Source organism: Fringilla coelebs (assembly GCF_963513975.1).
Source record: "Fringilla coelebs genome assembly, chromosome: 33".
NCBI lineage: Eukaryota > Metazoa > Chordata > Aves > Passeriformes > Fringillidae > Fringilla > Fringilla coelebs.
Window position 1 is genome coordinate 642,116 of NC_140059.1, and position 24,375 is coordinate 666,490.

Genomic DNA, 24,375 nt, shown 5'->3' on the forward strand with positions numbered 1-24,375 from the left:
TCGGGGGTTCCGGGGCGCCCCGCGGTCCCCCCGCCGCCCCCCCCGGGCCCCCCTGCCGCCCCCCGCTGTCGCCCGCGTGTCCCCGGCGCGGCCCCGGTGGCCCCGGGCCAGCGCGGAATCCCAAACATCCCAAAATCCCAAACAGCCCCTCCCCCCTCCCGCGCCCGCCCCTCCCCCCTCCGCCGCCCCGGGGGGGTCCCCTCGTGTCCCCAACCCCCCCCGGGCGGTGCCACCCCCGCCCCCCCCGGCCCTGCCAGCGGTGCCGCCACATCTGGAGGTGGCGGCGGATCCGCCCCTCCCCCCCCATCCGCCTTTTTGGGGGGGCGGCCCCGCCCCGCCCCCACCCCCGGGCCCGCGGGGACCCCCGGGCGGGGCGGGGGTCGCGGGTGTCCCCCGGTGTCCCCCCGGTGTCCCCCGGTGTCCCCCCGGGCGGGGCGCGGGGCCCGGGGCGGGGCGGGGGGGGCGGGGGGGATGAGGCAGCGCTCGGGAATGCGCCGGGATTTGGCACCGGAGGCTCCGGGACCGCCCGGAACGGCCCCGGGAGAGCCCGGGAACGGGCCCGGAACGGCCCCGGGAGTGCCCGGGAACGGGCCCGGGATCGGCACCGGGAACGGCCCCGGGATCGGCACCGGGAGTGCCCGGGAACGGCCCCAGAACAGCCCCGGGAGCGGCCCCAAAACGGGCCCGGAACCGCCCGGGAGCAGCCCCGGGACCGGGCCCAGAACCATCCCGGGATCGGTCCCGGTTCCACTCGGGAACAGCCCCGGGATCGGCCCCGATCCCAACCGGGACCGGCCCCGGAGCCGCCGGTGGGGCGAGAGGGACCGGGAAGGGAAATTCGGGAGACTTTGGGGGAAATTCGGGAGGATTTGGGGAAATTGGATTTTCCAGGGTGGGAAAAGTCCCGGATTTTGGGAAAATTGTGGCTCCCAGTATGGACTGGGCCAAACTGGGAGCAGCGCCTGAGGGGCCCGACATCCCCAGTCCCATCCCAGTGCCCCCCAGTGCTCCCAGTGCCCCCCAGTCCCATCCCAGTCCCTCACAGTGCCCCCCAGTGTCCCCCCAGTGCCCCCCATTCCATCCCAGTATCCCCCCAGTCCCTCCCAGTATCCCCCCAGTCCCTCCCAGTCCCCCCAGTCCCCCCCCAGTCCCATCCCAGTGCCCCCCAGTGCTCCCAGTGCCCCCCCCCAGTGCCCCCCAGTCCCATCCCAGTGCCCCCCCCAGTGCCCCCCAGTGCTCCCAGTCCCATCCCAGTGCCCCCCAGTCCCCCCCAGTCCCATCCCGGTCCCTCCCAGCGCCCCCAGTGCCCCCCAGTTCCATCCTAGTATCCCCCCAGTCCCATCCCAGTGCCCCCCAGTGCTCCCAGTCCCCCCACAGTCCCCCCCAGTGCCCCCCAGTCCCCCCCCAGTCTCTCCCAGTGCCCCCCAGTATCCCCCCAATCTCTCCCAGTTCCATCCCAGTTCCCCCCAGTTCCATCCCACTCCCCCCCAGTGCCCCCCCAGTCCCCCGCCAGTGCCCCCCACTCTCCCCCAGTCCCTCCCAGTGCCCCCCAGTTCCATCCCAGTGCCCCCCAGTATCCTCCCAGTCCCCCACAGTATCCCTCCCAGTCCCCCCCAGTCCCCCCCAGTGCCCCCCAATCTCTCCCAGTTCCCCCCAGTTCCATCCCGGTTCCCCCCAGTTCCCCCCAGTCCCCCCCAGTCTCCCCAGTCTGGGGGGTTTTGGGAATCCCCCCTCCCCCCCCGGATTTGGGACTCCCCGGGAAAGGAACGGGGGGAGGGGGAGGGGGGGGGGAGGGGCCTCCCTCGATTTTGGGGTGGGCCGGGGGTCCCGGTCCGGGACTGTGCAACGGAGCCGGGACCGGGACCGGGACTGGATCGGGACCGGGACCGGACGGGGATCAGAACCGGGACCGGGACCGGATCGGGATCAGAACCGGGACTGGGACCGGACTGGGATCAGAACCGGGACCGGGACCGGACTGGGATCAGAACCGGGACTGGGACCGGACTGGGATCAGAACCGGGACCGGGACCGGACTGGGATCAGAACCGGGACCGGGACTGGATCGGGGATCAGAACCGGGACCGGATCGGGATCAGAACCGGGACCGGGACCGGACTGGGATCAGAACCGGGACTGGGACCGGACTGGGATCAGAACCGGGACTGGATCGGGGATCAGAACCGGGACCGGGACTGGATCGGGATCGGATTGGGGATCAGAACCGGGACCGAGACCGGACTGGGATCAGACCGGGGACCGAGACCGGATCGGGATCAGAACCGGGACCACATCAGGTTTAGGAGCAGGACCGGATCGGGATCGGGACCGGAATGGGACCAGGACTGGGTTCAGAATCGGGACCGGACCGGGATCAGAACCGGCCCAGGATCGGGGTCAGAACCGGCCCCGGAGAGGGCCCGGGCTCGGAACTGGGACGGGATCGGGACCGGGACCAGGCCCAGAACCGGGGCCAGAACTGGGACTAGACCGGGACCAGGACCAGGATCAGACCGGGATCAGAACCGGGACTAGACCGGGCCCGGAACTGGGACCAGGACCGGGACCTGACCACGACTAGAACCGTGACAAGACCGGGACAAGAACCGGGACAGAGCCGCCCCGTCCCGGGCCCAGAACCGCTCCGGTCCGGTCCCAGAACCGGGACCGTGGCGGGCGCAGGAATGCCCCGCGCCGGGCCCGGAGCCGCCCGTCCCGCCCCGTTCCCGGAGCCGGGCGCGCCGGGGCCGCTCCCGCTGCCGCTGCCGCTCGGGGCTGTCCCGGGCCGCTCCCTGTCCCGGGGCCGGGCCGGGCCGGGCCCTCCCCGGGGGCGGGGGAGGCTCCGCCGCCCTACAAGAGCCGGGAGCCGCCCGGGCGCGGCCACTCCGCACGGACCGACCCGCCGGGGCCGCTCCGGTACCACCGGCACCGGCACCGCCAGACCCGGCACCGGCCATGGCCCGGCCCGGCCGCTGAGCCCGCAGCGCGCAGGTACCGCGGGAGGGCGCCGGGACCGGACCGGGACCGGACCGGGACGGGCGGCGGCTCCGGGAAGGGCGGGAGGGGGTCCCGGGACGGTCCCGGGAGAGTTTCGGGGGGTTCTGGTGGTCCCGGGAGCTGCCGGGGAAGGGTCCGAGGGAGTCCCGGGGGGCTCCGGGAGCCCCGGGAGGGCAGGGGGGGATCCCGGTGGTCCCGGGACGGGCCCGGGGGGTTCCGGGAGCGCCGGGAGTTGGTCCCGGTGGTCCCGAGAGTGACCCGGGGGTGTCCGGGCGGGTTCCGGTGGTCCCGGGAGTGTCCTGGGGGGTTCCGGCGGTCCCGGGGGGTTCCGCCGGTCCCGGGACCGCCGTGGGGGTGCAGAGGGGGGTCCCGTGCCGGTCTCGGGGGGTTCCGGTACCGCCGGGGGTTCGGGGGGGTTCGGTTGTGCCGGGGGGCTCTGGGAGCGCCGCGAACTGCGCGGGGTGGGGGGGGGGGGTGGGGGTGGAACCCACGCGAGTCCCGTGACCGCTCGGGGGGGGTCCCGGGGGTCTCCCGGGCCGGGCGGGGCCGCCCCGGGGGGGTCCCGGGGGTCCCGGGGAGTCCCGGGCGCGCTCAGGGCGTGGCCCCCCCGCCCCCCCCTCCGGCCGCGCCCGGGGAGTCCCCGGTGGGGGCGGGGCCGCGGTTCCCCCCCCCTCCCCCTCCACTCCCGGCCCCGCCCGGACCGGGGGGACCCCAGGGGGGGGTCCCGGTGCAGCTTTTGGGGCGGGGGGAGCCGGGGGGGGATCCCCGGGATCCCGCGAGGGCGCGGCCGCGCGTGGGCGCTCGGTTAATGAGGGTTCGGTAATTAACGCTCATCAGCGCCGGTTTCAGCGCGGGGGCGGCGCTCTCGGGGAGGGCGGGGGGCGAAGCGGCGATTTCGGGGTCCCCGGCCCCCCCAGAGAGGGGGTTTGGGGAGGGGGAGGGGGGATCCCCCCCTTCCTTCACCCCCTCCGCCCCCCCCGCGGCCGCTGCGGTTTTTGGGGCGCGGCCGCTCCGGGCGCCACTTCCCCCTCTGCCCCCCCAGTTTGGGGACACCCCCTCCCCACCCCCACCCCGAGGCCCCCCGGGGCCCCCCAAATTCCACTGGGGCGGGGGCGATTCCTCCGCGCCCCCTGCCCGCTCCCGGGGGAGGTTTGGGGAGGGGGCCGGGGCGGGGCCGGGGACACCCCCGGAGTGTCCCGGCGCCACCGCGTGTGGCCGCGGGCAGCGGCCGGGCCGGACCCGGTGGAACCGGTCCGGGACCCTCCCGGAGCCGCGCGGTCCCCGCCGCCCGCGGGACTCTCGCTCCAGCCGGTCCGACCGGTACCGGCCGCGGGCCCCGCCCGCTCCTCCTCCTCCTCCTGGTCCTGGGCTTTTTGCCCCTTTTTTTCCCATTTTTTCCCCATTTTTTTCCCATTTTTTCCCAATTTTTTCCCATTTTTTTTCCCATTTTTTCCCATTTTTCCCAATTTCCCCCGTTTTTGGGGAAGGTTTTCCGGGATTTGCCGTTTCCTGGGATGGTCCCAGGCCGCGCCTCACCGGCCCCGCCCGGGCTGGGGGGGGGTCAGGGCCCCCCGGACCCCCGAATCTGAGGGACCCCCCCCAAATCCGGGTCTACCCCGGGCGGGGGTCGCTGCTGCGGGGGGGGGGGGGGTCGGGGACCCCCGGTTTGGTGACAAAGTGACAGCAGGAGGTGGCACCGGGGGGGGTCCCAAAACAACCCTGGGGGGATGGGGGGTCCCCAAGGGGGGGTGGGGGGGTCCCACTGCTGTCCCCGTGTCCCCAGAACGGCCCCGGGGGGGTCCCGGTGTCCCCCCCGTGTCCCCCCCGGGGTTGTGGCCGTGGGGACCGCGGTGACAGCGGGGGGGGGGGGCAGGGGGGGTGGCACGGGTGACATCTGCCCCCTCCCCCCCCGCCCCCCCCGTCCCTCTGCGGCTTTTTGGGTGCGGGGGGGGCGCGAGGCCACTAAAAATACCGGGCGGGGGCCGCACGTGGTTGGCACCCCAAAAATAGCGCGGGGGGCGGCGCGGGGGGGCGGCATTGCTGCGGGGACACGCCGAGCTGTCCCCGGGGTCACCGAGCCGGGGGGGCCCGTGTCCCCCCCCCGGCCGCGCGGAGACCTCGGCAAGGGGGGACGGGCGGCGAAAAACGGGGCGGAAAAGGCGAATTTTGGGCGCGTTCGGGGCGCGCGGGGCAGCGCCCGCGGGGCCCCGGCCGCTCCCAGCGCTCGGGGCCGCTCTGAGTCACCCCCGGGCCCCCCCGTGTCCCCCCCGGTCCCCCCGCCCCGCTCTGAGTCACCAACCAGTTTGGCCGCCACCGAGCGGAGCCTTCCAGAGCCTTCCGAGCGCGAGCGGGCCCTGCTGGGGACACCCCCGGCGCGGGGGGGACACCCGGGGGACACCGGGCAGGGCCACCCCCCACCCCGCAGGTGCCACCAGCCCCCCCCCGCAGGTGCCACCCCCCCCCCGCAGGTGCCACCACCCCCCCCCGCAGGTGCCACCACCCCCCCCGCAGGTGCCACCAGCCCCCCCCCGCAGGTGCCACCACCCCCCGGGGACACCCAGAGCTCCGCGCTGTTGTCCCCAGGGTGTGACAGTCCCGGCGGTGTCACCCCCCCCCCCTCCCCGTGTCCCCCTCCCCGGTTTTTCTCGGGGGGGGGGGAGCAGGGAAAGGAGAAAAAAAAACCAAAATCCCCGAAATTGTCTGAAAGCGGAAGAATTCCCTCAGAACTTCGCGGGGGGGGGTGACAGGGGACAGGGGAGAGGGGACAGGGGACAGGTGACACCCCCGCCCTTCCCCACCCCCCCCCCCCCCCCCCAGCTCCGGAATCGCCGCAAATCCCAAAAATCCCAAAAATCCCAAAAATCCGCGGGCTCCGAGTGTCCCCCCGCGTCCCGGGGGTGTCCCCAAAGTGTCCCGGGGGTGTCCCCCGTGTCCCACCGTGTCCCCGTGTCCCACCGTGTCCCCTCTGTCCCCTCCAGGCCGGGAGGTGACACCGGAGCCGCCGCGAGGTTCCCGAGCGAGGGCCGAGGATTCCTGGGGCGGATCCGGCCGGGACCGGCACCGGGACCCCGCCAAGGTCAGCGGGGCCGCTCCGACCCCTCCCGCCCCCGGCCGGACCCCAGCCCCGTGTCCAGCCCCACCCTGACCCCTGACCCCATGTCCAGCCGTGTGTCCATCTCCGCTGACCCCTGGCCGTGTCCATCCCCGTGTCCATCCCTGTGTCCAGCCCCACCCTGACCCCTCACCCCGTGTCCATCCCCGTGTCCATCCCCGTGTCCCTCCCGGTGTCCCTCCCCGCTGACCCCTGACCCCCAGCCCCGTGTCCCTCCCGGTGTCCCTCCCGGTGTCCCTCCCGGTGTCCCTCCCCGCTGACCCCGTGTCCCTCCCGGTGTCCCTCCCCGCTGACCCCTGACCCCCAGCCCCGTGTCCCTCCCGGTGTCCCTCCCGGTGTCCCTCCCGGTGTCCCTCCCCGCTGACCCCTGACCCCCAGCCCCATGTCCCTCCCGGTGTCCCTCCCGGTGTCCCTCCCGGTGTCCCTCCCCGCTGACCCCGTGTCCCTCCCGGTGTCCCTCCCCGCTGACCCCCAGCCCCGTGTCCCTCCCGGTGTCCCTCCCGGTGTCCCTCCCCGCTGACCCCGCCCCGCCCGTGCAGATGGAGCCCGAGGGGACGCGCGAGATCCTCCTGCCCAGCTGGGAGGGCAGCGGCTCCCACGGCATCACCATCGCCCAGACCGACGACGGCGTCTTCGTGCGCCGCGTGCAGCAGGACTCGCCCGCCGCCCGCATGGGCGTGGTGCAGGAAGGTGGGCGCACCTGGGGCACCTGGGGGCACCGCTGGGGGCACCTGGGGGCACCTGGACACACCTGGGCACACCTGAGGGCACCTGGGCATACCTGGGCACACCTGAGATACAGCTGGGCACACCTGGGCACACCTGGGCACACCTGAGATACAGCTGGGCACACAGCTGGGCACACAGCTGGGCACACCTGGGAGCCCCTGGGCACACCTGGGAGCACCTGGGCACACCTGGGCAAACCTGGGGGTGCCTCAGGAGCTTCTGCCTCTGTCCCCGTGGGTGGTGACCCCGCGGTTCAAGTGCTGGGGGTCCAAATCCTGCCCATCCCTGAGGGTTTGGGGTCAAAAATGGGATTTTTGGGGCTTTTTCCTCCATCCTGGTAGCACTTGGGGCGTTTATTTTTCCATCCCTGTGGGAAATGACCCCGCGGTCACTGGGGTGGGGACAGGGGGGTTCTCCCTGAGAGTTTTGGGGTTCAGAATGGGATTTTTGGGGTTATTTGGCCCATTTTGGTGGCACTCAGGAGGTTCTCCCTGCTCTGACCACCCCGCGGTCCCTCGGGTGGGCACAGGGGGGTCCCCCCCGCTGTCCCCCCAGCCCTGACCCGGCTCCCTGTCCCCTCGCTGTCCCCTCGCTGTCCCCTCGCTGTCCCCAGGGGATCAGATCGTCAGCGCCACCGTCTACTTCGACAAGCTGCAGTCGGGGGAGGCGGCGCAGCTGCTGCAGAGCATGGGGCAGCACACGCTGGGGCTGCGGCTGCAGCGCCGCGGGGACCGCTCGCCCACGGCCGGACACGGCCACGGACACGGCTGCGGCCACCCCGGCCACGGCTGCGGCCACACGGACACCGCGCCCGGCAGCCCCGAGGTTGTGCTGGTGAGTGAGGAGGAGGAGGAGGGAGGAGGGAGGGGATGGGGATGAAGATAAGGGTGAAGATGGAGGTGAAGATGATGAGGAGGAGGATGATGGGGAGGATGAGGAGGGGGATGAGGAGGAAGATGAGGATGGGGAAGAGGATGAGGAGGAGGAGGATGAGAATGAGGGCAAGGATGGGGATAAAGATGAGTATGAAAATAAGGATGAGGATGGGGAGAGGGATGAGGATGAGGATGGGGATGGGGACAGGGATGAGGATGAGGATGAGGATGAGGATGAGGCTGGGGATGGGGATGAGGATGACGATGAGGATGAGGATGACAATGACAGTGATAATGAGGATGAGGATGAGGATGGGGACAGGGATGAGGAAGAGGGTGAGGATGGGGATGAGGATGGGGATGAGGATGGGGATGAGGACGAGGACGAGGACGAGGACGAGGATGAGGATGAGGATGAGGATGAGGACGAGGATGAGGATGGGGCCGGGCGCTGACGCCGCCGTGTCCCCGCAGAGCGGCGATGACGAGGAGTACCGGCGCATCTACACCACCAAGATCAAGCCGCGGCTCAGGTCGGAGGAGGGCCCGGAGGCCGAGGGCACGCAGAGCAGAACCATCACGGTCACCCGCAGGGTCACCGCCTACACCGTGGACGTCACCGGCCACGACGGCGACCTCGGCCTCATGCCCGGGACGCCTGAGGGGCTTCACCTGAGCCAAATTCCTGCTGGAGAAACTGGAAAATGCCTGCCGGGCTGGAAGGGCCCCGCAGCCCTGCCGGGGCCGCCCCGGGTCGAGGCCAACGGACAGTTTGGAGAGCTGGACGGGTCGCTCCACGCGGCCGGCGGGGCTCCCTGTCCCCACGGAGAGCTCGGCGTGGACGTGGGGAAAATCAAGATCCCGACGCTGAAGATCCCCAAATTCGGGGTCCAGGCCGGCGGTGAGGCCGCGGCCCCGCAGGTGGACGTCGCCTGCCCGCCCGCAGTGGACGTTTCGTCGCCGTCCGGCCGAGCCCCGCCGGTGCCGCAGGCGGACGTGGCGGTCAAAGGTGCCACCAAGGTCCCCTCCCCTCCACTGGACGTCCCCAGCGTGGAGGTGCCAGCCCCGGATGGCAGCAAGGGCAAAATCAAATTCCCGCACTTGGCCTTCCCCAAATTCACCGCCCAGGGTGACGCCGCTGCCACCGCCGATATCCCCAAGGGCGTGGATGTCCCCAAGGGCGTGGATGTCCCCAAGGGCGTGGCCGTCCCCGAGGTGGCCCTGGAAGGAGAATGGAAAGGCCCCACCTTCAAGAAGGTGGAAACGCCCCAGATTTCGCTGTCGGACGTGAACCTGAACCTGAGGGGCCCCAGAGGGGAAGGGGACCCCAAAGGACTCGGCCCCAAGGGGCTCCAGGTGGACGTGGCCGGGCCAGGGCGTGGCCTGAAGGGCGTGGAGGTGGACGTGGACCTGAAGGGGCCGAAGGGAGGAGTGGACGTGTCCGTGCCCGGCGTGGGGGGTGACTGGACGGGGCCCCAGCTGGACATTAAAGGGCCCCAGGTCGGGGCGGAGGTGCCCGGAGTGGACATCAAGGGCCCCGCGGTGAAGGCGCCCCAGGTGAGCGTCGAGACCCCCCAAATGTCCGTGCCCGACGTCGCCCTGAGCCTCAAAGGGGGGAAGGGCAGCCTGGATGTCTCTGCCCCACACCTGGAAGGGGAGCTGAGGACCCCCGGGCTGGACATCAAAGGCCCCAAAGTCGAGGTTGGGAGCCCAGAAATGGAGATCCAGGGGCCCGAGGGGAAACTGAAGTTCCCCAAGCTGAAAATGCCCAAATTTGGGGTGAAGGGAGAGACCCCCAGCGTCGAAGTGACCCTGCCCAAAGGGGGGGTGGGCGTCTCCGGCCCCGAGGTGGACGTCAGCGTCCCCAGCGTGGACATCAAGGGCCCCAAAGTGGACATTGAGGCGCCTGACGTGGACGTGCACGGCCCCGAGGGGAAATTCAAGATGCCCAAGTTCAAGATGCCCAAATTTGGGATGCCCGGGGTCAAGGCAGAGGGTCCCGAACTGGACCTGAACCTCCCCAAGGGCGGCGTGGAGGTGTCCGGCCCCAAGGTGGACGTTGAGGCGCCGAGTTTGGACCTCCAGGCCCCCAAAATCTCCGTGCCGGACGTGGAGCTGACCCTGAACGGCGCCAAGGCCGGCGGCGAGCTGGACGCGTCCGTGCCGGGTTTGAGGGGCCCCGAGCTGGACATCAAAGGCCCCAAAGTCGAGGTCAGAGCCCCAGATTTGGAGGTCCAAGGGCCCGAGGGCAAACTGAAGTTCCCCAAGATGAAAATGCCCAAATTTGGGGTGAAGGGAGAGAGCCCCGCCCTGGAGGTGACCCTGCCCAAGGGGGGAGCGGAGGTTTCGGGTCCCGGCGGGGACCTGAAGGGCCCCAAGGTGAAGGTGCCCGAGGTGGGCGTCAAAACCCCCCAGATCTCCATGCCCGACATCGACCTGAACCTCAAGGGGCACAAAGTCAAGGCAGATTTGGACGTTTCCACCCCAAAACTGGCAGGGGAGCTGAAGACCCCCGAGCTGGACATCAAAGGCCCCAAAGTCGAGGTCGGAGCCCCAGATTTGGACATCCAAGGGCCCGAGGGCAAACTGAAGTTCCCCAAGATGAAAATGCCCAAATTTGGGGTGAAGGGAGAGAGCCCCGACCTGGAGGTGGCGCTCCCCAAGGGCGAGGTGGACATTTCTGCCCCCAAAGTGGACATTTGTGCCCCCAAAGTGGACATTTCTGCCCCCAAAATGGATATTTCTGCCCCCAAAGTGGACATTTCTGCCCCCAAGGTGGACATCAACGTCCCTGGCGTGGACACGGAAGGGCCGGAGGTCAAAGGGAAAGGCCTCAAGTTGAAAATGCCCGAACTCAACGTTCAGACCCCAAAACTCTCCATGCCCGATGTGGATCTGGGCTTGAAGGCCCCGAAACTGAAAGGGGACGTGGGAATTTCTGGGCTGAAAGGCCCCAAAATCGACGTGAAAGGCCCCAAAGTGGATGTGGAAAGTGCCAAAATGGACGTGAAAGGTCCCAAAATGGACGTGAAAGGCCCCAAGTTGGATGTGGAAGGTCCCAAGTTGGATGTGGAAGGTCCCAGGTTGGATGTGGAAGGTCCCAAGTTGGATGTGGAAGGTCCCAGGTTGGATGTGGACGTGCCCGAGGTGGACTTGGAGTGTCCAGAAGGGAAGATGAAAGGCCCCAAATTCCGGATGCCGAAACTCAACATCAAATCCCCCAAAATCTCGATGCCGGACGTGGATTTGAACCTGAAGGGACACAAAGTGAAGGGGGAGGTGGACGTGTCCCTGCCCAAGGTGGAAGGTGACATCAAGGGGCCGAAGGTGGACGTGGAGGTGCCGGACGTCCACCTGGAGGGTCCGGAGGGCAAACTGAAAATGCCCAAAGTGAAATTGCCTCATTTCAACGTGTCCGGCCCCAAAATGGAGGGGCCCGAGGTGGAGGTGACCCTGCCCAAAGGAGAGGTGGACGTCTCCGGGCCCGAGGTGGACCTTGAGGGTCCGGAGGTGGACGTTGGAGGAGCGGAAGGGAAGTGGAAAGGTCCCAAATTCCGGATGCCGAAACTCAACATCAAATCCCCCAAAATCTCGATGCCGGACGTGGACCTGAACCTGAAGGGACCGAAGGTGAAGGGAGAGGTGGACGTGTCCCTGCCCAAGGTGGAAGGGGAATGGAAAGCTCCAGAAGTGGAGGTTAAAGGGCCGAAAGTGGAGGTGGAGGTGCCCGGGGTGGATGTGGAGGGGCCCGAGGGGAAGATCAAAGGCCCCAAGTTCAAGATGCCCGAGATGCACATCAAGACCCAGAAGATCTCAGTGCCCGACGTGGACATCAACCTGAAGGGCCCCAAGGTCAAGGGCGACGTGGACGTGTCCCTCCCAAAGCTGGAGGGAGACCTGAAGGGGCCTGAACTGGACATCAAGGGCCCCAAAGTGGACATTGAAGCACCTGACGTGGACATTCACGGCCCCGAGGGGAAATTCAAGATGCCCAAGTTCAAGATGCCCAAATTTGGGATGCCTGGGGTCAAGGCAGAAGGTCCCGAGGTGGAGGTGAACCTCCCCAAAGGAGACCTGGATGTGTCCGGCCCCAAGGTGGACATTGAAGGGCCAGAGGTGGACATTGACCTGCCAGAGGGGAAGGTGAAGGGCCCCAGGTTCAAGATGCCCGAGATGCATTTTAAGACCCCCAAGATCTCCATGCCCGACATCGACCTGAACCTGAAGGGCCCCAAGGTAAAGGGGGACATCGATGTTTCTGCTCCAAAGCTGGAGGGTGACCTCAAGGGCCCTGAACTGGACATCAAGGGCCCCAAAGTGGACATTGAGGCACCTGACATGGACATTCACGGCCCTGAGGGGAAATTCAAGATGCCCAAGTTCAAGATGCCCAAATTTGGGCTGAAGGGAGAAGGCCCCGAGGTGGAGGTGAACCTCCCCAAAGGAGACCTGGATGTGTCCGGCCCCAAGGTGGACATTGAAGGGCCAGAGGTGGACGTGGAGCTGCCAGAAGGGAAGATCAAAGGCCCCAAGTTCAAGATGCCCGAGATGCACATCAAGGCCCCCAAGATCTCCATGCCCGACGTCGATTTCAACCTGAAGGGCCCCAAAGTGAAGGGGGACATCGATGTCTCTGTCCCCAAGCTGGAGGGTGACCTGAAGGGGCCAGAACTGGACATCAAAGGCCCCAAAGTGGACATTGAAGCCCCTGACGTGGACATTCACGGCCCAGAAGGAAAAGTCAAGTTCCCCAAGTTCAAGATGCCCAAATTTGGGATGCCTGGGGTCAAGGCAGAAGGCCCCGAGGTGGACGTGAACCTCCCAAAAGGAGACCTGGATGTGTCCGGCCCCAAGGTGGACATTGAAGGGCCAGAGGTGGACATTGACCTGCCAGAGGGGAAGATCAAAGGTCCCAAGTTCAAGATGCCTGAGATGCACATCAAGGCCCCCAAAATCTCCATGCCCGATGTGGATTTCAACCTGAAGGGCCCCAAAGTGAAGGGGGACATCGATGTCTCTGTCCCAAAGCTGGAGGGTGACCTGAAGGGCCCTGAAGTGGACATCAAGGGCCCCAAAGTGGACATTGAGGCACCTGACGTGGACATTCACGGCCCCGAGGGGAAATTCAAGATGCCCAAGTTCAAGATGCCCAAATTTGGGCTGAAGGGAGAAGGCCCCGAGGTGGAGGTGAACCTCCCCAAAGGAGACCTGGATGTGTCCGGCCCCAAGGTGGACATTGAAGGGCCAGAGGTGGACATTGACCTGCCAGAGGGGAAGGTGAAGGGCCCCAAGTTCAAGATGCCTGAGATGCATTTCAAGACCCCCAAGATCTCCATGCCCGACATTGACCTGAACCTGAAGGGCCCCAAGGTGAAGGGCGGCGTGGACGTCTCCGTCCCCAAGTTGGAGGGTGACCTGAAAGGGCCGGATGTGAACGTGAAAGGTCCCAAGTTGGATGTGGACGTTCCTGAGGTGGACGTTGAGGGTCCCGAGGGGAAGTGGAAGGGCCCCAAGATCAAGATGCCCGAGATGAACATCAAGGCGCCGAAATTTTCTCTGCCTGATGTCGACCTGAACCTGAAAGGTCCCAAAGTGAAGGGAGACGTGGGCGTGTCCGCCCCAAAAATAGAAGGTGAGGTAAAAGTGCCGGATCTGGAGTTGAAAGGACCCAAAGTGGACGTGGATGTCCCCGAGATGGAACTGGAGGGCCCCGAGGGGAAGATCAAGGGCCCCAAGTTCAAGATGCCCGAAATGCACTTCAAGGCCCCCAAGATCTCCATGCCCGACTTCGATCTAAACCTGAAGGGCCCCAAAGTGAAGGGAGATGTTGATGTGTCTGTCCCGAAAATGGAGGGAGATTTGAAGGCCCCCGACATCGACATCAAAGGCCCCAAGGTGGATGTGGATCTCCCCGACGTCGACCTGGAGTGTCCTGAGGGCAAGCTCAAAGGCCCCAAGTTCAAGATGCCCGAGATGCACTTCAAAACCCCCAAAATCTCCATGCCCGACATCGACCTCAACCTGAAAGGCCCCAAACTAAAGGGGGATTTGGACATTTCTGCCCCAAAACTGGAAGGTGACCTGAAGGGCCCAGACGTGGGCATCAAAGGGCCCAAGGTGGACATCGAAGCTCCCGACGTGGACCTTGAGCTGCCAGAGGGGAAGGTGAAGGGCCCCAAGTTCAAGATGCCTGAGATGCACATCAAGGCCCCCAAGATCTCCATGCCCGACTTCGACCTGAACCTGAAGGGCCCCAAGGTCAAGGGCGACGTCGATGTGGCCGTGCCGAAGCTCGAAGGGGACCTGAAGGGGCCGGAGGTGTCACTGAAAGGTCCAAAGGTGGACGTGGAGGTTCCTGACGTGGAGCTGGAGTGTCCTGAGGGGAAGGTCAAAGGCCCCAAGTTCAAGATGCCCGAGATGCACATAAAGGCCCCCAAAATCTCCATGCCCGACTTTGATCTGAACCTGAAGGGCCCCAAAGTGAAGGGGGACGTTGATGTCTCTGTCCCAAAGCTGGAGGGTGACCTGAAAGGGCCTGAACTGGACATCAAGGGCCCCAAAGTCAATGTGGACCTTCCTGACGTTGACCTGGAGTGTCCTGAGGGGAAACTGAAGGGCCCCAAGTTCAAGATGCCCGAGATGCACATCAAGGCCCCCAAGATCTCCATGCCCGACATCGACCTCAGCCTGAAGGGCCCAAAACTGAAGGGGGACGTTGATGTCTCTGTCCCAAAGCTGGAGGGTGACCTGAAGGCCCCAGAACTGGACATCAAGGGTCCCAAAGTCAATGTGGACCTTCCCGATGTGGAGCTGGAGTGTCCTGAGGGGAAGATGAAAGGCCCCAAGTTCAAGATGCCCGAGATGCACATCAAGGCCCCCAAAATCTCCATGCCCGACGTCGACTTCAACCTGAAGGGGCCCAAGGTGAAGGGGGACATTGATGTTTCTGCTCCCAAACTCGAGGGAGACCTGAAGGGGCCTGAACTGGACATCAAGGGCCCCAAAGTGGACATTGAGGCACCTGACGTGGACATTCACGGCCCTGAAGGGAAATTTAAGATGCCCAAGTTCAAGATGCCCAAATTTGGGCTGAAGGGAGATGGCCCCGAGGTGGAGGTGAACCTCCCCAAAGGAGACCTGGATGTGTCCGGCCCCAAGGTGGACATTGAAGGGCCAGAGGTGGACATTGACCTGCCCGAGGGGAAGGTGAAGGGTCCCAAGTTCAAGATGCCCGAGATGCATTTTAAGACCCCCAAGATCTCCATGCCCGACATCGACCTCAACCTGAAGGGCCCGAAACTGAAGGGGGATGTCGATGTTTCCCTTCCCAAACTGGAAGGGGACCTGAAAGGTCCCGAAATCGACATCAAAGGCCCCAAAGTGGACGTTGATCTCCCCGATGTGGAGCTGGAAGGGCCTGAGGGGAAGATCAAGGGCCCCAAGTTCAAGATGCCCGAGATGCACATCAAGGCCCCCAAGTTCTCCATGCCCGACGTCGATTTCAGCTTGAAGGGCCCCAAGGTCATGGGCGACGTGGATGTGTCCCTCCCAAAGCTGGAGGGTGACCTGAAGGGGCCAGAACTGGACATCAAGGGCCCCAAAGTGGACATTGAAGCACCTGATGTGGACATCCATGGCCCAGAAGGAAAAATAAAGTTCCCCAAGTTCAAGATGCCCAAATTTGGGCTGAAAGGAGAAGGGCCCGAAGAGGACGTGAACCTCCCCAAAGGAGACCTGGATGTGTCCGGTCCTAAAGTCGACATTGAAGGGCCAGAGGTGGACATTGACCTGCCAGAGGGGAAGGTGAAGGGCCCCAAGCTCAAGATGCCTGAGATGCACATCAAAGCCCCCAAGATCTCCATGCCCGACATCGACCTGAACCTGAAGGGCCCCAAACTGAAGGGAGATGTCGATGTCTCTCTCCCGAAGCTGGAGGGTGACCTGAAAGGTCCCGAAATTGACCTCAAGGGTCCCAAAGTGGACATTGAAGCACCTGACGTGGACATTCACGGCCCTGAGGGGAAATTCAAGATGCCCAAGTTCAAGATGCCCAAATTTGGGATGCCCGGGGTCAAGGCAGAAGGTCCCGAGGTGGATGTGAACCTCCCAAAAGGAGACCTGGATGTGTCCGGCCCCAAGGTGGACATCGAAGGGCCAGAGGTGGACATTGACCTGCCAGAGGGGAAGGTGAAGGGTCCCAAATTCAAGATGCCCGAGATGCATTTTAAGACTCCCAAGATCTCCATGCCCGATGTTGATTTCAACCTGAAGGGCCCCAAAGTCAAGGGGGACATCGATGTTTCTGCTCCCAAACTCGAGGGTGACCTGAAGGGGCCTGAACTGGACATCAAGGGCCCCAAAGTGGACATTGATCTCCCTGATGTGGAGCTGGAAGGGCCTGAGGGGAAGATCAAAGGCCCCAAGTTCAAGATGCCCGAGATGCACATCAAGGCCCCCAAGTTCTCCATGCCTGACGTGGATTTCAGCTTGAAGGGCCCCAAGGTCAAAGGTGACGTGGACGTGTCCCTCCCAAAGCTGGAGGGTGACCTGAAGGGCCCTGAAGTGGACATCAAGGGCCCCAAAGTGGACATTGAAGCACCTGACGTGGACATTCAGGGCCCAGAAGGAAAAGTCAAGTTCCCCAAGTTCAAGATGCCCAAATTTGGGATGCCCGGGGTCAAGGCAGAAGGCCCCGAAGTGGAGGTGAACCTCCCAAAAGGAGACCTGGATGTGTCCGGCCCCAAGGTGGACATTGAAGGGCCAGAGGTGGACATTGACCTGCCAGAGGGGAAGGTGAAGGGCCCCAAGTTCAAGATGCCCGAGATGCACATCAAGGCCCCCAAAATCTCCATGCCCGACGTCGACTTCAACCTGAAGGGCCCCAAAGTGAAGGGAGATGTTGATGTTTCCCTTCCCAAAGTTGAAGGAGACCTGAAAGCCCCCGAAATTGACATCAAAGGCCCCAAAGTGGATGTTGATCTCCCCGATGTGGAGCTGGAAGGGCCTGAGGGGAAGATCAAAGGCCCCAAGTTCAAGATGCCCGAGATGCACATCAAGGCCCCCAAGATCTCCATGCCCGACGTCGACTTCAGCCTGAAGGGCCCCAAGGTCAAGGGCGACGTCGATGTCTCTGTCCCTAAATTGGAAGGTGACCTGAAGGGCCCCGAAATCGACATCAAAGGCCCCAAAGTGGACATTGAAGCCCCTGACGTGGACATTCACGGCCCAGAGGGGAAAATCAAAATGCCCAAGTTCAAGATGCCCAAATTCGGCTTTTCTGGCCCCAAAGTGGAAGGCCCCGAGGTGGACGTGAACCTCCCCGAGGCCGAGGTCAACCTTTCGGGTCCCAAAGTCGACGTTTCTGTCCCCGAGCTGGAGGTGGAAGGGCCCGAGGGGAAACTGAAGGGCCCCAAGGTGAAGAAGCCGGAGCTGCAGTTCAACGTGCCCAAGATCTCCATGCCCGACATCGACCTGAGCCTGAAGGGCCCCAAGGTGAAGGGGGACCTCGATGCTTCTCTGCCCAAGGTGGAGGGCGAGCTGAAGGGCCCCAGAGTGGACATCAAGGGGCCGGAGCTGGAGCTGGAGGGGCCGAAGGTTGACCTGGAAGGAAAAGCCAAAAAATCCAGGTTTAAACTTCCCAAGTTTGGCTTTTCTGGCCCGAAAGTTCAAAGCCCCGAGGTGGATGTGAAGCTTAAAAAACCTGAGGTGGAACTGTCCGGCCCGAAGGTCGAGGTGCAGGCTCCGGATTTGGACGTGCAGGGAAAATCCAAGGGCTCCAAATTCAAAATGCCTTTTCTGAACATTTCTTCGCCCAAAGTCTCGATGCCGGACGTGGAGCTGAACCTGAAGGGGCACAAAATGAAGGGGGAGTTTGACCTGTCCACCCCCAAACTGGAAGGGGAGCTGAAGGGTCCTGAGGTGGACATCAAGGGCCCCAAGGTCAACATCGAGGCCCCCGACGTGGACATTCACGGCCCGGAGGGGAAAATCAAAATGCCCAAGTTCAAAATGCCCAAATTTGGGGTTCCTGGATTTAAAGGGGAGGGGCCAGAGGTGGACGTGAACCTGCCCTCAGGAGAACTGGACGTGTCCGGCCCTAAAGTGGACATTGAAGGGCCGGAGGTGGACATTGAGGGGCCGGAGGGGAAGCTCAAAGGGCCCAAGTTCAAGATGCCCGAGATGAACATCAAAGCCCCCAAGATCTCCATGCCCGACATCGACCTCAACCTGAAGGGCCCCAAGGTGAAGGGGGATGTGGACCTGTCCCTGCCCCAGGTGGACCTGAAGGGGCCCCAGGTGGACGTGGACGTTCCCGACGTGGAAGGTCCGAAAGGGAAAATCAAAGGCCCCAAGTTCAAAATGCCCGAGATGAACATCAAAGCTCCCAACCTGTCCATGCCCGAGCTGGACCTCAGCCTGAAAGGGCCCAAGGGCAAAGGGGGGGTGGACGTCGATCTGTCCGCGCCAAAAATCGAAGGGGACCTGAGCTTGCCGGACGTCGACATCAAAGGCCCCAAGGTGGACATCGAAGGGCCAGAGGTGGACATTGACCTGCCAGAGGGGAAGGTGAAGGGTCCCAAATTCAAGATGCCCGAGATGCACATCAAGGCCCCCAAAATCTCCATGCCCGACGTGGATTTCAACCTGAAGGGGCCCAAGGTCAAGGGGGACATCGATGTCTCTGTCCCCAAGCTGGAGGGTGACCTGAAGGGGCCTGAAATGGACATCAAGGGCCCCAAAGTGGACATTGAGGCACCTGACGTGGACATTCACGGCCCTGAGGGGAAATTCAAGATGCCCAAGTTCAAAATGCCCAAATTTGGGCTGAAGGGAGATGGCCCTGAGGTGGAGGTGAACCTCCCCAAAGGAGACCTGGATGTGTCCGGCCCCAAGGTGGACATAGAAGGGCCAGAGGTGGACGTGGAGCTGCCAGAAGGGAAGGTGAAGGGCCCCAAGTTCAAGATGCCTGAGATGCATTTTAAGACCCCCAAGATCTCCATGCCCGACATCGACCTCAACCTGAAGGGCCCCAAAGTGAAGGGGGACGTTGATGTTTCCCTTCCCAAACTGGAAGGGGACCTAAAAGGTCCCGAAATCGACATCAAAGGCCCCAAAGTCGATGTTGATCTCCCCGATGTGGAGCTGGAAGGGCCTGAGGGGAAGATCAAAGGCCCCAAGTTCAAGATGCCCGAGATGCACATCAAGGCCCCCAAGATCTCCATGCCCGACTTTGATCTGAACTTGAAGGGCCCCAAAGTGAAGGGAGACGTGGACGTGTCCCTGCCGAGCGTGGAAGGAGACCTCAAAGGACCAAAGGTGGACGTGAAAGGCCCAGAATTCGATGTTTCTGCCCCAGATGTGCAAATCGAGGGGCCCGAGGGGAAGATCAAGGGCCCCAAGTTCAAGATGCCCGAGATGAACATCAAGGCCCCCAAGATCTCCATGCCCGACTTCGATCTGAACCTGAAGGGCCCCAAAGTGAAGGGAGATGTTGATGTGTCTGTCCCCAAAGTGGAAGGGGACCTGAAGGGTCCTGAACTGGACATCAAAGGCCCCAAAGTGGACGTTGATCTCCCTGATGTGGAGCTGGAAGGGCCTGAGGGGAAGGTGAAGGGCCCCAAGTTCAAGATGCCCGAGATGCACATCAAGGCCCCCAAGATCTCCATGCCCGACGTCGATTTCAACCTGAAGGGGCCCAAAGTCAAGGGGGACATCGATGTCTCTGTCCCCAAGCTGGAGGGTGACCTGAAGGGGCCAGAACTGGACATCAAGGGCCCCAAAGTGGACATTGAGGCACCTGACGTGGACATTCACGGCCCCGAGGGGAAATTCAAGATGCCCAAGTTCAAGATGCCCAAATTTGGGCTGAAGGGAGATGGCCCCGAGGTGGAGGTGAACCTCCCCAAAGGAGACCTGGATGTGTCCGGCCCCAAGGTGGACATTGAAGGGCCAGAGGTGGACATTGACCTGCCAGAAGGGAAGGTGAAGGGTCCCAAATTCAAGATGCCCGAGATGCATTTTAAGACCCCCAAGATCTCCATGCCCGACATCGACCTGAACCTGAAGGGCCCCAAGGTGAAGGGGGACGTCGATGTTTCCCTTCCCAAACTCGAGGGTGACCTGAAAGGTCCCGAAATTGACATCAAAGGCCCCAAAGTGGACGTTGATCTCCCTGATGTGGAGCTGGAAGGGCCTGAGGGGAAGATCAAAGGCCCCAAGTTCAAGATGCCCGAGATGCACATCAAGGCCCCCAAAATCTCCATGCCCGACGTGGATTTCAACCTGAAAGGCCCCAAAGTGAAGGGGGACATCGATGTCTCTGTCCCCAAGCTGGAGGGTGACCTGAAGGGGCCAGAACTGGACATCAAAGGCCCCAGAGTGGACATTGAAGCCCCTGATGTGGACATTCACGGCCCAGAAGGGAAAATCAAAATGCCCAAGTTCAAAATGCCCAAATTCGGCTTTTCTGGCCCCAAAGTGGAAGGCCCCGAGGTGGAGGTGAACCTCCCCAAAGGAGACCTGGATGTTTCCGGCCCCAAGGTGGACATTGAAGGGCCAGAGGTGGACGTGGAGCTGCCAGAAGGGAAGGTGAAGGGCCCCAAGTTCAAGATGCCCGAGATGCACATCAAGGCCCCCAAGATCTCCATGCCCGACATCGACCTCAACCTGAAGGGCCCCAAGGTGAAGGGGGACGTGGACGTGTCCCTGCCCGGCGTGGAGGGGGAGCTGAAGGGTCCCGAGGTCAGCGTCACCGCCCCCGAGGTGGCCATCGACAGCCCCGAGGGCAAATTCAAACTGCCCAAGTTCAAGATGCCCAAATTCTCCATGCCAGGGTTCAAGGGGGACGGGGTGGATGCCGACCTGGCCCTCCCCAAGGGCGACGCGGCCGTCTCGGGGCCCGGCCTGGAGCTGGAGGCTCCTGAGCTGGGCGTGGACGGGAAGGGCAAAGGTCCCAAATTTTCCATGCCCGAGATGCACATCAAGGCCCCCAAGATCTCCATGCCCGACGTCGACTTCAACCTGAAGGGCCCCAAGGTGAAGGGGGACGTGGATGTTTCCCTCCCCAAAGTTGAAGGAGACCTGAAAGCCCCCGAAATTGACATCAAAGGCCCCAAAATGGACATCAAAGGCCCCAAAGTGGACGTTGACCTCCCCGATGTGGAGCTGGAGGGCCCCGAGGGGAAGATCAAAGGCCCCAAGTTCAAGATGCCCGAGATGAACATCAAGGCCCCCAAGATCTCCATGCCCGACTTCGATCTGAACCTGAAGGGCCCCAAGGTCAAGGGTGACATCGACCTCTCTGTCCCCAAGGTGGAGGGTGACCTGCAGTGCCCAGATGTCAACCTGAAGGGCCCCAGAGTGGACATTCAGGCTCCGGACGTGACCCTGGAAGGGCCCAAGGTCAAGATGCCCGAAATTCAGGCCAAGACCCCGCAGATCTCCTTGCCCGACATCGACCTGCACCTGAAGGGCCCCAAGGTCAAAGGTGACGCTGACCTGCAGGGCCCCAAGCTCGAGGGGGGTCTGAAGGGCCCCGAGGTGGACATCAAAGGCCCCAGAGTGGACATCGAGTGCCCGGCGGTCGACGTCGATGGTCTGGAGGGGAAAGTGAAGCTGCCCAAAATGAAAATGCCCAAATTTGGCCTGAAGGGGGAAGGTCCCGAGGTGGATGTGAATTTGCCAAAGGCTGAACTGGATCTGTCTGGCCCCAAAGTCGATCTCAGCCCACCGGACGTCAGCGTCGAAGTGAAAGGCCCTAAACTGAAAATGCCCGAAATGCACGTGAACGTCCCCAAAATCTCCATGCCCGAGATAGACCTGAACCTGAAAGGCCACAAAACCAAGGGCGGCTTTGATGTTTGCACCCCCAAGGTGGAAGCTCACCTGAAAGGCCCCGAGGTCGACCTCAAAGGCCCCGAACTGGGGGTGAAAGGCCCCGAAGTTGACGCTGAGTGTCCCGACGTGAACATCGAGGTGTCGGAAGCCAACATCAAAGCTCCCAAGTTTAAAAAGTCCAAATTCGGGTTCGGAATGAGGAGCCCCAAGGCGGAGGCGGATTTACCTGAGGCGGAGCTGAGCGTGGAGCCGCCCGAGGCCCACCTGTCGGCCAAGGGCAAGAAGAGCAAGTTCAAGATGCCCAAAATCCACATGAGCGGCCCCAAAGTGAAGGGGAAGAAGGGGGCGTTCGAGGTGAGCGCGGCGGGGGCCGAGCTGGACGCGGAGCCCGGCGCCGCCGGCCCCGAGGTGGCCGTGAAGTCCCCCAAGGGCAGGAAGCCCATGTTCGGCAAGATCTCCTTCCCCGACGTGGAGTTCGACCTGAAATCGCACAAATCCCGCGGGGACGCCTCGGCGGGGCTCCCCAAAGTCGAGGGCGACCTGGAGGTCAAGGGCGACCTCAAGGCGGAGGTGGAAGGGCCCGAGGTGAACCTGAAAAGCCCCAAAGTGAAGCTCCCCGGGGTCCAGGTGGGCACGGGGGAGGTGAAACTCGGGGGGGAGCTGAAGGGCCCCCCCGGCATCGATGGCGGCGCCAAAGGACCAAAAGCGAAGGGCGAGGTCGGAGCGCAACTGGAAGGTCCCGAGGTGAACCTGGGGTGGCCCAAGGGGGGTCTGGGGCTGGAAATGCCGGACGTGGGCTTGGAGGGGGACCTGAAGCTCAAAGGGCCCCAAATGTCCCGGGCTGAGTTGGAGGGGAACCTGAAAGGACCAAAGTTAAAGGGAGATTTGGACATTTCGGGCTCGGCGGAAGGGCCCGGCGCCGCCCCGGACCTCGGCGGGAAGGTGAAGCTGCCCACGGTGAAGAGCCCGACCCTGGAGGTCCAGGGGGGCCTCCCCTGCTCCGTCCAGTCCCCGGGGGCCAGCCTGGACCTCCAGGGGCCCTCGCTGGACGTCTCCGGCCCCGAGGTGGATGTCAGCACGAAAGGACCAAAGGTCAAAGGAGACGTCGGCCTCAAATCCCCCCCGGGCTCGGCGGACGACGCCGGCTTCGAGATTCTGGGGGGCACCATCAAGCTGCCGTCGCTGAAGCTGCCCCAGTTCAGCATCTCCAGCCCCGGCGTGGACGGAGGGGTCGCTCTGGAGGGCCCCCAGGTCAAGGGGGGGCTGAAGGGCTCCGGTGCGGGGCTGGAAGGCCCCGAGGCGGAGCTGAAAGGGCCGAAATTCTCCTCGCCGGACGCCGACCTGAGGCTGAAAGGACCAAACGCGGACGTGGCCGGCGACATCAAAGGGTCAAAGGTCGGCGTGGAAGCCCCTCACGGAGGGGTCGCCGTCCAGCCGGAGGCTCCGGCCGCGGGAGCGTCCGGCTCGGGCTTGAACCTCAACGTGAAAGGGCCGAAGGTGAAAGGCGGGGTGGAGGCGACGCCGCCCTCGGTCGGCGCCGCTTCCGGAACCTTCCAGCCCTCCTGCCCCAAGGAGGGCGGCCAGGTCAAGGTGTCCTTCCCCAAGCTGAGGATGCCCAAATTCGTCTTCTCGGAGCCCGAGGCCAAGGGCCGCGAGCTCGGCGTGGACGTGGAGTTCCCCGAGGCGGAGGCGGACGAGGCGGAGGCGCGGCTGAAGCGATCCAAGCTCAAGATGCCCAAGTTCAACTTCTCCAAGCAGAGGGGCCGGGCCGGGGGCTGCCCCGAGGAGGGGGCGTCGGGCTCCAGGGCCGAGCTGCAGAGCTCCCGGGGCAGCCTGGGCCTGGCCGAGGGCGAGGCGGAGGCGGGCAGGGCCAAGTTCTCGCTGTTCCGCCCCAAGAAGCCGCGGCCGCGCTCGTCGTCCTTCGGCGAGGCCGAGCCCGAGGGCGCCCGGCAGCCCCGGGGCAAGTTCGGGACCTTCGGGGGCATCGGCTCCAAGGGCAAGGGCAGCTACGAGGTGACGGCCGGCCACGGGGACGGGGACACCGCGGGGGTCACTCAGGGGTCGCCCCGGGCCGGCCGGCTGCCCTCGTCGTCGTCGCTGTCCGAGGGCGCCGCGATCCGCCTGCCCGGGCTGGAGCTGGCCGTGGGCAGGCGCAAGGAGTGACCGCTGGGGGAGTGACCACCGGGGGTGGGGAGTGACCACCGGGGGTGGGGAGTGACCACCGGGGGTCGGGAGTGACCGCTGGGGGGGTCAGGAGTGACCGCCAGGGGTGGGGAGTGACCGCTGGGGGAGTGACCCCTGGAGGTTATGAGTGACCCTTGGAGGTCATGAGTGACCCCTCAAGGTCAGCAGTGACCCCTGGATGTCCTGAGTGACCCCTCAAGGTCAGCAGTGACCCCTGGATGTCCTGAGTGACCCCTGGGTGGTCAGCAGTGACCCCTGGAGGTCCTGAGTGACCCCTGGATGTCCTGAGTGACCCCTGGCGTGGTCAGCAGTGCCCCCCCGGGGGGGTTGTACATAGCCCTGCACCGAGGGACCCCCACGTGTACAGAGGGGGGTGGGGGAGGGGCTGGGGGTTCCCCCCCTCCCCTCCCCCCGGATTTTGGGGTCCCTCCCCCCCCCCCGTGCCGAGAGCTTCTCACTCTTCTTCTCTCCCAATTTATCTTTTTTTTTTTTTTTTTTTTTGATATTTTTATTGGGGTTTATTTTTGTGGCCCCCATTTTCTTCCTCCCTCCTCCTCCTCCTCCCAAAATATTTTCAGTGTTTGGTTCGTTGAAAAGAATTTATAAATTTTTTTTTTAATTTTTTTTTCCCCCTCAGTTTTA

The 24,375-nt window shown here is 64.2% G+C and overlaps 1 protein-coding gene across 4 annotated transcripts; it reads left to right on the forward strand.

The window, feature by feature from the left end:
* The first annotated feature begins 2,867 nt into the window (after positions 1–2,867).
* AHNAK (AHNAK nucleoprotein) lies at positions 2,868–23,726 on the forward strand. 4 transcript variants are annotated; one of them, XM_084224066.1, is made up of 6 exons: positions 2,868–2,991; positions 5,976–6,073; positions 6,649–6,799; positions 7,452–7,672; positions 8,188–19,702; positions 19,925–23,726. In XM_084224066.1, the coding sequence occupies exons 3-6, from the start codon at positions 6,649–6,651 to the stop codon at positions 23,710–23,712; spliced, it is 15,675 nt and encodes a 5,224-aa protein (XP_084080192.1). In that variant the 5' UTR covers positions 2,868–2,991; positions 5,976–6,073; the 3' UTR covers positions 23,713–23,726. The 4 variants fall into 4 exon arrangements, with proteins under 4 accessions (XP_084080192.1, XP_084080193.1, XP_084080191.1 ...); XM_084224067.1 differs by having other exon boundaries at positions 8,188–19,695; positions 19,918–23,726; XM_084224065.1 differs by having other exon boundaries at positions 8,188–15,907; positions 16,130–23,726.
* The last annotated feature ends 649 nt before the right edge of the window (positions 23,727–24,375 follow it).